This window comes from Sebastes fasciatus, chromosome 1 (assembly GCF_043250625.1).
Source record: "Sebastes fasciatus isolate fSebFas1 chromosome 1, fSebFas1.pri, whole genome shotgun sequence".
NCBI classification, from domain to species: domain Eukaryota; kingdom Metazoa; phylum Chordata; class Actinopteri; order Perciformes; family Sebastidae; genus Sebastes; species Sebastes fasciatus.
The window spans coordinates 31,797,896-31,810,350 of NC_133795.1; the positions used below are offsets into that span (position 1 = coordinate 31,797,896).

The 12,455-nt window shown below is 40.7% G+C and overlaps 1 protein-coding gene across 14 annotated transcripts in view; it reads left to right on the forward strand.

Annotated features, from left to right (window-relative positions):
• The window catches only part of atp2b2 (ATPase plasma membrane Ca2+ transporting 2), a 154,859-nt gene that overhangs the window by 139,329 nt on the left and 3,075 nt on the right, over positions 1-12,455 (forward strand). For 10 of the 14 annotated variants that reach the window (XM_074643331.1, XM_074643347.1, XM_074643356.1 and 7 more), the window contains 8 exons: positions 1,692-1,871; positions 2,002-2,089; positions 2,657-2,763; positions 4,506-4,697; positions 5,423-5,636; positions 5,758-5,969; positions 6,049-6,156; positions 6,318-6,500. In XM_074643331.1, the coding sequence (XP_074499432.1) occupies positions 1,692-1,871; positions 2,002-2,089; positions 2,657-2,763; positions 4,506-4,697; positions 5,423-5,636; positions 5,758-5,969; positions 6,049-6,156; positions 6,318-6,500 (1,284 nt within the window). Of the gene's footprint in view, positions 1-1,691; positions 1,872-2,001; positions 2,090-2,656; positions 2,764-4,505; positions 4,698-5,422; positions 5,637-5,757; positions 5,970-6,048; positions 6,157-6,317; positions 6,501-8,647; positions 8,838-9,160; positions 9,214-12,455 lie in introns of all 14 variants that reach the window. The other 4 variants (XM_074643418.1, XM_074643392.1, XM_074643435.1 and 1 more) reach the window with 2 other exon arrangements.

Here is a 12,455-nt window from a genome sequence, read left to right on the forward strand (position 1 = left end):
ACATGTGCCCGCTGTCAAGAAAAAGTTACATAGTTTTGCTTTAAAGCTTTCTACGGCATACATTATGATTGCAAGATGTGAAGTAGGATGAAATGATGTGCTTCTGTTTGTTTAACCCACAGCTCATTAAAGACCTCCTCCACTGTATAGATTTACTTTGTAATCCACTCCCTTTGAATTAGTTAAATCCTTCGAGTTTTACAGGCATGACCAGCTTGATTTGGTACTTTAATGTCCAATATATTTACACATTGTAGTGATGGATGCATTTGGTCTTGCGTCGTACGTTTTGCGTGTGTGTGTATGAGAGTACAAGCATGCTTTTTCATGTGTATGTGCAATATGCCCAAGTGTCTGAGCGTAAGGTGGAAAGTATGCATATTCCTGCCTCCGTGTTTGTCAGAGAGAAAAAGATATAGAGTCCCAGGCGTGTGTGTGTATGTGCAAATGGATGTGAGTTGCTGCTACTGTATGTGCACACGTTTGTTTGTGTGTGGGTTTGGAGTGCAGTGCTCGCCCACACTGACCTTTGTCAGGAGGAAGATGTGTTTCTGAATTAATACTCTGCTCTTGCCAGCTGGCTCTACCACAGATCAATCTCCATGCAGTAACTTCTCCCAGCTATTCCACTAGACTAACATCCGGAGGGAAAAAAGAGATGAAGATAAAATACCTCGTTATATATCTTGCTAATACCAAAAGGGACCAAGGCAGCAGAATATTGTTCTGATAAAATAAAAGTATAATGGAGTTATATTTGTTCTGTATGTGCATGTTTTGTCTGTCAAAGATAGCTGTATTGTTGCTATTGGTATATAGGGCTGCAACTAACAATTATTTTCATTGTCGATTATTTTCTCGATTAATCGATTAGTTGTTTGGTCTACAAAATGTCAGAAAATGGTGAAAAATGTCGATCAGTGTTTCCTCAAACCCAAGATGACGTCCTCAAATGTCTTGTTTTGTCCACAACTCAAAGATATTCATATTTACTGTCACAGAGGAGAAAAGAAACCAGAAAATATTCCCATTTAAGAAGCTGGAATTGAAGAATTTCTTTCTTTTTTTTCTTAAAAAATTACTTTAAACTGATTAATCGATTATCAAGATAGTTTACGATTAATTTAATACTTGACAACTAATCAATTAATCGTCGCAGCTCTACTGGTATATGTTCTTAAAGCGGCTATAATTAACACATTATATTGTAACAATGGATCACATGACTTGTATGTGAAAGGGGTTGATCAAAGTGACAAGGAGAATTACCTATTTTATTATCATTTATATAAGCAAGTGGGTTTTGCACCAAAGTGCTTCACAAAGACAGACATATATACACATACAATCGTGGAGACATATGTGCATAGATGTGGAAATAAAGCAAGATTAAAATAGAAACAAGTTTAAACACAGTCTCATTGCTCTCCGTAGCATTGTTTGTGTTTGCAGCAGGCAGCTGTTGCAGCAATAAAGCCCTAAAAACATACTGTATGTTACCTACGCAGCACCAAATGGCAGTTTGCGACTAGCTGGTGAACATAGAAGAACAGAGCCAGATATTTCTCTCAGGAGTTAGTGGAAACCAAAACAGAGCTAAAAGGAGAGTGAATATTGGACTTTATATTCATCAGGTGGCCAGAAAACATGACTACAAATGAATTTTATGAAATTTATGTATCACTCTTTAGGTGCCTGATGCGATCCTGAAGTGCCAGCGTGCAGGCATCACAGTGCGCATGGTGACGGGAGACAACATAAACACAGCCAGGGCCATAGCCATCAAGTGTGGTATCATCCACCCCGGAGAGGACTTCATCTGTATCGATGGCAAAGAGTTCAACAGGAGGATCCGTAATGAGAAAGGAGAGGTACAGTAACTACTGTCACAGTGAGCCCGAGTATGAGAGAGGCTGAGCTCAGGAGAAAGAAAGATAACTTCTCTAAACCTAAAATCACAACCACTTGTCCTTTTATTTCTGTCTGTCTGTGCGTGCCCAGGTGGAGCAGGAGCGCATTGACAAGGTTTGGCCTAAACTCCGAGTTCTGGCCAGATCTTCCCCAACCGACAAACACACACTCGTCAAAGGTGAGCTGGTTGCCCTATTTCATATTCATTGCTGTTGATCAAAATGAAACTCGCCTTGTTTTTACATTGGTCGTGTACTGTATTGTTTATATCATTTGTCACACTGGAGAAAAGGCCACTTCAAAAATAAGTGTTTTTGCTTGTAATAAGTAAAAACAATCTGCCAATGGAGCAAGTGAAATTTCGCTTGGTAAGATTTCTTGAAATAAGATATAATATTTATTTATTTATATCTTAAAATTAACAGGGAAAGCTGAGTATTAGGAGGTGTTGTGTGTTATAATAAGCCTGTGATTTTACTTAGCAAGGTATTCAAGTTGTATTGTCTGAAACAAATCCCTACACCTCACTGAAATGTTACTTATTAGGTGATTGTGTCTTATATTAAGTGTTATGAGATATTTTGACTATTAATTAGAACAATATACTTGGTAAGATTTTGCGTTTAGTTTTGCAAAAGGCAGTAAATAACTGATATTATTCAGTCAAGATTATTGTACGTACACAAGATCTCGAAGGGTTGTGTTGTCTTTCAGATGCTCTGTACAATATATGTGTGTTTGACAGGCATTATTGACAGTACTGTAGCAGAGCAGAGGCAGGTGGTGGCTGTGACAGGAGATGGAACCAACGATGGACCTGCACTAAAGAAAGCTGATGTCGGCTTCGCCATGGTGAGTAAACCCTATTTTCTTGTACATTCTTGGTTGTATAATTTTCTGCCTTGCTTGCTTCCTTTTGAGATTGAACTCGGTCAACATCTGCAGATATCTTCTTCACCTCTGTAGTGTGTAGGGTTTCTTCTCAGGCACTCTGCCTCTGGCTGTGTAGATTAGGAGCTCCCCCTAGTGGATCTCTGCTAGCTCACACAATTTATCTGCAGTACAGAATACTCTTCTACTAACTACTGAAAAACAGAAAAAACAAACAACACTGAATCTTTCTTGTAACTCACAGCTTTATATTTATTTGTTATTCAGCTGTTATTCCTCTCCTCAGAAATTAAATATTTTGGCCCATATTTGGCTCATCCACAGCACCTTTTCCTCCTTGGTCCGATAATGTAAGGCTGTGGTTCCCAACCTTTTTTTGTCATGACTCCATGGCCCTACCAGATGAGCTCAAGCACCTCTTCATTGACACCATCTGTGTTGTTCCAAATGTGCTCATTTTAAGTGATTTTAAACTGGTTGTTAATTAATTGTCTATTGTGATAATAGATGTACATTTAAAATACTAAAGATCAGCCTCACATATTTGTGTGTTCATTTTCCTCCTAAACACAAATCATGATTTCTATTTTTTCAAATAACCTGGGCTACTCCACAGTCTTTCCACATACCCCCATACATAAGGTGTAAACTGGTAATGGTTTCTTGGCTCGCCGGGTGAAACCACAAATGTGGTCCTTTAAAGGCAAGGTCGGTAATCGTGAGAAACTAGAGTGTACAATAGATTTTAAATATGATCCAACCTAAAAACCGAGCCCAGTATTGTAAACTCTTTTCCAATGAAAGAAGCTAGCAGCACTAGCTCCAAAAGTCACTAAATCTAGAGGAAAAAGGCGCCAAGTCAGCAACACGGATAGTCCATCCCTTCAGGTCTCCCTCCAAACCCACACCCCCACTATTATCATCCGAACATAAAAATATCATAATGAATGTAAACAACAAGCATGGCTATTGTTTGTACGCAAGCAGGTAGACAGGCAGGTAGCCCGTCCAATCATTACATTTGGGCCGAATGAAATCATTGGACGGGATTAATACAGGCATGAGACATCCACAGATACCATTTTTTTTGTCAGAGCATTTGATTTATTGAAAGCTGTCGGGATGCAAAGAGAATTTCAACAAAATACCAAAAAAATGTTTCTAAAATCCTTACCAACACTACCTTTAATATTCAGTGTGAAATTAGTTTTGTCTACTTGTGTGTGTGTGTGTGTGTATGTAATCTGATATTTCAACCCTGCCAAAGCTCTCCTACACGGGTTAATTGAATGGAACATAGTCACAAACATGTCCTCACATGTAGCATTTTTTCTATCACCACAATTGAGCACTGTTTATGAGGTGCTGCACCCTGTCACCCTGTCACCCTGTCACCCTGTCACCCTGTCACCCTGTCACCCTGTCACCCTGTCACTCTGTCCTGTAACTCACCAAAGATGACAGAATATCAAGAAGGGTGTCCTGCTCCTCCCATAAATATGGACCATCAACACACACACACACTGACCCCTTAATTAGTCCGCATCATCAGAGCTGACACATGTCAAGAGTCCAGTTTTTTTCGAGTGGCTGCAGAGGTTGGACAGATTCTTTCATTTTTCAAGTGTTGGTTGAGGAATAGTGCAGTATGATGCATTAGATTCTACTTTGTTTCTAACTGCACCTTTTCTGCTCTTCTCCAGGGTATTGCTGGTACAGATGTGGCCAAGGAGGCGTCAGATATCATTCTGACTGATGATAACTTCAGCAGCATCGTTAAAGCAGTAATGTGGGGCCGGAACGTGTATGACAGCATCTCCAAGTTTCTTCAGTTCCAGCTTACTGTCAACGTTGTGGCCGTCATTGTGGCTTTCACTGGCGCCTGCATCACACAGGTCAGAGGCGTGTGTGTGTGTGTGTGTGTGTGTGTGTGTGTGTGTGTGTGTGTGAAACATAAGTGTGTGAAAAAGTTAATTAGTTACAGTAGAAGTATTGGTTATTAGGGCGCCTTCACAAGCCGACATGTAGTCCGCTTCAATAGAAATCTGGTGCGGTTTGTTTGGTCAGTTGTGAACTCAGTCATCGTACTCTGGTGCAGACCAAAACAACCGGTCCGAGACTGATGGCGAGAGGTGGTCTTGGACCTTTTCGAAGCTAACCAAAACGCAGGCTGCCTGAGCAGGCATTTGTTCAGACGGACACAGGTATATGACAGGTCAACATGAGTGGTGATGTTAGCTTGACATCAAATAGTGACGTTTATAAAGTCATTGAAGATAAACTGGAGGTGAAGGGATTCATGCCCAAAGTAGATCAGTACGGAGTCAAAGTGAAAACACTCCGACAGCAATATTTCAAAGTCCACCATTCCCTGCATAGAAGTGGCAGCTCTCAAGACGAAAAAGTTAAATTTGCTCCTTCCTACACGCCCTTCAGCAAACAATTTTATTTATTTGGTCCGCTTTATTCTGTGCACTGTGAAACCGAAACAGACTAAATAGAAAACAAACCAAAAGAATCAATTTCACTCTGATTCAGACTAGCCAAACGTACTGTGGCTTATGAAAGCGCCCCTTGACGTTATTGGTTTTTAATTGCAATTTCCCTTGTGTTTCCGCAGGACTCTCCCCTGAAGGCCGTGCAGATGTTGTGGGTGAATCTGATCATGGATACTTTTGCGTCTCTGGCCCTGGCCACAGAGCCTCCCACAGAGTCTCTGCTGAGAAGGAAGCCATACGGCCGCAACAAGCCCCTGATCTCCAGCACCATGACAAAGAACATCCTGGGACACGGAGTCTATCAGCTCATCATCATCTTCACACTGCTCTTTGTTGGTACGGACTGTAATTTTGCTCTGCGGTAGACCAGGGGTTCTGTACTTTAAGGATGTGACATAAAATGGGTTCAAAGTTAATGACATCATACTAATTATCTATTTTTTTTTACCCCCTGTAGGTGAGAAGATCTTTGATATTGACAGCGGGCGTAACGCTCCCCTCCACGCTCCTCCATCCGAGCACTACACCATCATCTTCAACACCTTCGTCATGATGCAGCTCTTCAACGAAATAAATGCCCGCAAAATCCACGGAGAGAGGAACGTCTTCGATGGTATCTTCAGGAACCCCATCTTCTGCACTATTGTTTTTGGCACCTTTGCTATGCAGGTAAGCAGATGCAAATTATTTGATTTTGTCATACATTAGATATGATATAATTTCATGGCTTGCGCTTTGCCTTGTGTAGATTGTGATTGTGCAGTTTGGAGGGAAGCCATTCAGCTGTATACCTCTGGACCTGGAAAAGTGGATGTGGTGTGTTTTCCTCGGGCTGGGAGAGCTTGTCTGGGGACAGGTAACAAGCAAGCTCATCTGTTTCTGTCTTTCTGTTTTCCCGGTGTGCCTGTTTTTTCTTGATTTAATTCTAGTTTTCCATGTTTTACTTTTCCTCTGTACTGTGCTGTATGCTCGTCACCTTTCCTTTTGACCCAGTGCTCTGTCTTCTCTGTGGGTTAGGTAATAGCCTCCGTACCTAATAGCAAGTTGCGCTTCCTGCGGAGGGCGGGCCAGTTAACTCGGAAAGATGAGATGCCAGAGGAGGATGTAAATGAAGACAACGATGAGATTGACCACGCAGAGAGGGAGCTGAGGAGAGGACAGATCCTCTGGTTCAGAGGACTCAACCGCATTCAGACTCAGGTGAGGACACAAGTTCAACCCCCGTGTTACGATTCGTTGTGTCATGTTGCTGGACTGATTCTGCCTGAAAGAAAGAATATATGGATATTCAAAAATTGTATTTAAACACTCTTAATCACTCATATCTTTACTTAATAATAAAAATGTAAGGTTTTGTGTAGTCAAATAAACACCCTCAAGTTAAAATTTCAACTGTGATGTTTTCTGAGATGGCTTTTTGTTTTACTTTTTGTCTGTCTTTGTCATATAATCCATTTTCATTAGGAAGTCGCACCACTTCAGACATTACCTGAGAAGCTTAACCCTAAGAAGAAGTAGACTGTTTTATGTTCTTCACGTTAGTCAGTAACAGCTTTAAAGCAATTTTATCTCAAGATGGTTTATTTAGGTATGTGAAGATGCAGCTTTCTCTCACTGGACTGAGGCGATCACCTGTGTGGACCCGTGGAAGATCGACGGTCAAACCTCGAGGGTTAAGCGCAACTGGACATAGTCGCTGAATTGTTGTTATCACTGTGACCAACTCTGCACACCGTTATCACTGTGATATTTAAGGCAGTTTTGCATGTGTGTTGGACTTGATTTCATCTCACTGATGTGTCACTAACGGTCCAGGGTGGAGCTATCCCTCGACATCCTACAGAGGCAGCCAAACATGGTTAAGAGACTGTAGAAATTCAGGTTTTCAGTATTAAAGGAAAACTGTGGTTTATTACAACTGAAGTAGCAGATTTTGAATTGCAGTGACATCAATAAAAATAGGTCCAACAGGGAAACAGGCAAGAGTGGTCGGAAGATCAAACAGGTTTTAAACAAACCCTCTGATTAGAAAAAGAAGACAGACTAGAAAATTACAACACAAACATTGTAAACATTTATCACAAATTAAAGACCGACTTCCTGGTTCAGCTTTGACCTAATGATTTAAATAAGGGCTATTCAAGTGTTTGTTCTGGGAAGTTGATTTACCTAAAAAAAATTACGTTACACGTCTCTTTCCCAATGTACTTCTATGGGAAAAAGTATTTTTGGGCCAAATGGCGATACGTGATGGACACGGAAGTTGCAGTACCGCCGTTTGGCATCTACGAATATTTGCTTCAAAGCCCGGCGCTCTTCCTGGGGGCTTTTGGGTTTCCTATGTCATGGCGGATTATTAGCGACAATTTATGGGCACTCCGTTTTACTTTTAAGGCAAAATAAGGTGGTTTAACAAATCTGGCAACCTGTTTAATCGTCTGACCACTTGTGGCTGTTGTCGATGTCGCCACCCTCTAAACGTAAGTAATGACTTAGTGAGCACAATTTCATCATAATCAATAGAATTGCAACATTGTACAAAAGTTGTGCTAAAACCATAGTTTTTCTCTAATTCCTGAAGTAACTGAGTGGAGATGCCACCGGACAAAATACGTTGAATGAACTAAATGGCTGCATCTGTATGCTACATATCGGCTAGCCAGTCTTCTAAAGGGTCTGATCACGCAAATTAGCAAACTCATTGTCTGTCTTACCTCTTATGGCATCAAGCTGTGCAGATAGTTTTGGTTCTATTTGTTTAGGTTTATGAAATTTCTGCTTCTGGGATTTCTGCTACCGGGCACCCATATGCATATGCAAAGGAGGTGAATGAAATTTCGTTCTGTGGTGCCGACAACATTGAAAAATTACACTTGAAATATTCACCAGCAACGCCTCTTTCCACAAGTAATTGCCCCATTAGTCTGGATACTGGACTACTTCCTCAGTACAAAGTAGTTCCAATAAAAACTGTTCACAGTGAGATTTGTGGATTATTTGTAGAGCAGAGTGGGACATAATTTCTGGAAAAACACGTTGCTTTTGTTTTTTTTCAATGCTGTGAGCATTGAAAAACTCATTTACCTCCGTTGTTTTTGGGTGGGGACAGATATCTTGAGACGAGGTAAGAGAAATGTTTTTTGTAATTTGGTTGAACTAACCCTTTCAGTCATATTCACCATTTCGTTGAGGGGCCACTCCACCCTGACCTTTAGCTGTCCGTCCCCCCATCGTGTCATGATTGAGACACTTTGTACTCCCTAACCACCAGTCAACCTGTGTTGCCATTTGGTCTCTGTCACTCTGAGCAGCCATTTGTCCTCTCCTGTCCCGCTCTCCTCCCACAGATTGACGTAGTCAACACCTTCAAGAGTGGCACCTCCTTTCAGGGGGCGGGGGCTCTGAGACGCCAATCATCCACCACCAGCCAGACCCAGGATGTAACCCATGTTTCTAGTCCTAGTCACGTGTCCTTGTCCAATGCCCTTTCCTCTCCTACAAGCACTACTGCTGCTACTGCTCCTCCCACTACTGGCCGTGAGTCAGAACTCTGTCAGTCTGCTTCTCTGCTCTCTCTGCTTCAGGGGTGCCATCATGTCACTGACAATAAATTATTTTTCTCTGCACATTGTCTGGCTTGTTAGTCTTAAAACAAATTGCCGTGACAGTCTCCATTTTGGGGTTGGCATCTCTGAAGATTCGTCTTTTTTTTTCTTTTTCTCTTGCTATCTGCTTTTTTCATTTCCTCTCTCTCTTTTGTCGTTTTTCTGTTCATACTGGATTTCAAATTCATCTTGATATCTCCTCCCATGCTTGGGTGTACTGTCGTCTCATTGCTGAATGTGTGTTTGTTTCCTCAGAGTGCTAGGAGCGCAGGACTAAGGGTGATACCCACGGCGTGACATTTCAGGTTGTGAGTTTGTCTCCCTCTGCTCATCCACCATCCCATCCTCCAATCCTTCCATTTTTATGTCTTGACAAGACATTAATGTGAACTAATTCCAATCAACTCACCAAGGGACTGGGTAAACATTCAAGTATAAGTTGCAATGTTGTCTTCATTTGTGAGTTTGCTACTGATGAGGCAAATCACACTGGATTGAACTGAAGCAAATTTGTACCTGCTATTTCATGTATTCTCCAGCTGACACATCATCCGACAAGAAAACATAAAGGAAGCTACAGTTTGTGTGCCAGACTTTAAAAATAGCCACTTTGGAGGTTTTCAAAATGTTCTTTCAAATTTGGATCCCAAATGGCGCGACTAAATCAGGGGATATCTCTGCTTAATGCTGTTGTCCACCTCCATCTTCTCTTTCTTCCTCTCTTTTTCACACACACACACACACACACACACACACACACATACACACACACACACACACACACACACAAACACACACACACACACAAACACACACGCACACACACTTTGTCTCAAATCTTTATCTACTTGATGAGAATCAGGTGTAAAACCCTGCTGAGGGTTGTGTGGACAGGAGAATGGAGAAATCGCCATAAAGCAGTATTGCACCAATAATTCATCCCATCATGTCGCTTCATACTGTCAGTGTAGTTGACTGTCATGTTGCCATAGTTACAGACATAGATCCTCTGCAGCACCAGCGACGTAAATTCAACCCCCACACCCCACCCCCACCCTTTTCTGACACCCCATCAGTGTTACTTGTCAGACATCCTGTCACATGCACTCATCCCGACAGGCTCCTCTTATTATTTTTTGTATCTGTTTTGTCTCCTTATACTCTGCCACCGGTTGCTAGAGTAGCAGTACTACAATATTCACTGTATATACAGTATTCCCATTTAGTAGAAAACCTAATATCTTTGAGGCTTTTAATGTATTTTAGTACCATGGAAATGTTTAAAACTATAAGATTATTGTACCAACATTTTTGAATATTTTGTTATCAGAAAATCTAAATATTTTGTGCTAAAATTATTGATGAGAAAACTATTTTGATAATCGGTAAATTGTTTAAGTCATTTACATAATCAACCAAAACAAAACATTGACTTGTTACAGAAGCTGAACGGTTCTCGAGATATGCGAAGAGCAGTCATACATGCATATACAGATAGAGTTTCCTTCCTTTATAGATTAATGATGCTGCTACAGCGCCACCTATTGGTCAAATGGCACCAAATTTGTCATGGCCACTCAGACATCATATCTACACATGTCCACCAAATGTGGTTGCAATAGCACAAAGCGTTCAGGACATATGACATTTTTTGTAATATAAGCCCTGCCCACAGCATTTGAGCTAAATTAGAGGGTCAGCTGTAGCAAAACTGTATGAAACACCAACAATCCAAAAAACTAACTATTTCCAGCTTGGTCCAGAGATGTTCTGTACCAAATTTGGTGAAAATTGCTCAAAATTTGTAGAAGGAGTAGCAAAAAATTTGATTTGGACCCAATTAAAAATGGTGGAAAATCTATCGAGACTCAACTGGGCGTGGCTAAAATGGATAAACTCGTCGGAAGCCACAGAATGAAGGGAAAAAAAATTCTTTGAAAATAATTTTCGCCTTGAGACTTATGGTTAAAAAGTTACAGGTCAAAACATAATTTTTATTGTTATAGCACATTCAACACTGCAGTCCCTTGGGTCCGGAGCAATACACCCGCCACGGGTGAAGTCGATTAGATGAGCGGTTCTTGAGATATGCAAAGGACATACAGACCAACAGACAGAGATTCCTCACTTTATATAGTTAGATCTTCAGGCAGACTAAAAATAAAATCTGAAAACTATTCAGTAAGGCCTAAAATATCTGTTGACACAGTACACGTATTCCTGCATTTGTGGTCCATATAAAGATTAGAGAATTAGCCTTTTCACTGACATTTCAATATTTCTTAGACAATGTATTTCAGTTTCATCCAGATAAAAATATTGCTATAATAAACATTATGGCTGCGTCCGAAATTACATACTATGCACTACACACTCAATATGTGTACTATTGTGCAATATACTTTCGTGTGAATAAACAGTAGTATGTATCTTTTCAGACACACTGAGCAGCAATTTACGTTATCACTTCCTGAGAGCCTCGTAGCCATGGTAACCCGTACCAACCTCATGTGACCAGACGATGATTTGTGAGAATCATGAAGTCAGAACTAATTTCAAAACTATATTATGCCTATAGCAGAAGTAAATTCTGGTGTTAACAGGAACATGATGACGTTATACCCCTTTTGTAACTTGCAGTTGAGTTGTACACATCTCAGTGTGCTAACATGAGTCAATGTCCCGTGTAAAAACATCAACTAATGACTTTTTACTGCAGCTATCAAATTATCTGTAGATCCTAAATTTCAGCGTCTGTTGATATTGTTCATGCAGATAGGGTTTTGATTAAAACAACACTTTCTTATAATCCACAAAGTGACGAAACTGACATATAAGATATCCTCACTAAAGGTTCACAAAGTTGTTTGGGGCCTATACTTGAGTGTTTACTTAGATGTGCATGGAGTTGAGAGCTGTCAGACCTCTGACAGTAAACGTTTTATTTTCATTATTCACTCCCATTTGTTTTGTGTTCAGCAGTCTGTGTGCCGGTGTCCACTTCTTCACCGTCCTGTTGTCTTGTTGCATGTAGTTTGTGTTTACCTCTTGTTTACTTCCTGTGTTCATAATATCTTAACCTGCTGTGTTCGGCCACTGTATTCTTTTTTTTATGAGTTTGTGGTTTTGTTGTGAGTTTTACACTGCAATGCTCGTGTTGAACCAACCTCCTCATGCAGAGTTTGACTCTCTCCATCGCCCTGTTTGGGACCATGCTTTACACCCACCCTGTGCTATACGTGTGTGTCCCATTCAGAGTCTGTGTGGATATTGTCCCAGACGGTGTTCTGGTACCTCCAGAAGTTTTTAAACCACCTGATTTGGATCTCTCAGATCTAACCTCCTTCCTTCTTACTGACCTCGTCCACCAGATTTCTTCAAAAACTTGCATGTGATATTCTCCTTTAATTTTTTCTGTGAGCATTTCATTTATTAACGTGGCTTGTTTCTAGGTATACAGCACATTGGACTAAAGCGTATACTTACAACGAGCGTTTGTGTTGCTTTGTTTTTCTTGAAATGTATGATTTTTTATTGATTTTTTATGATT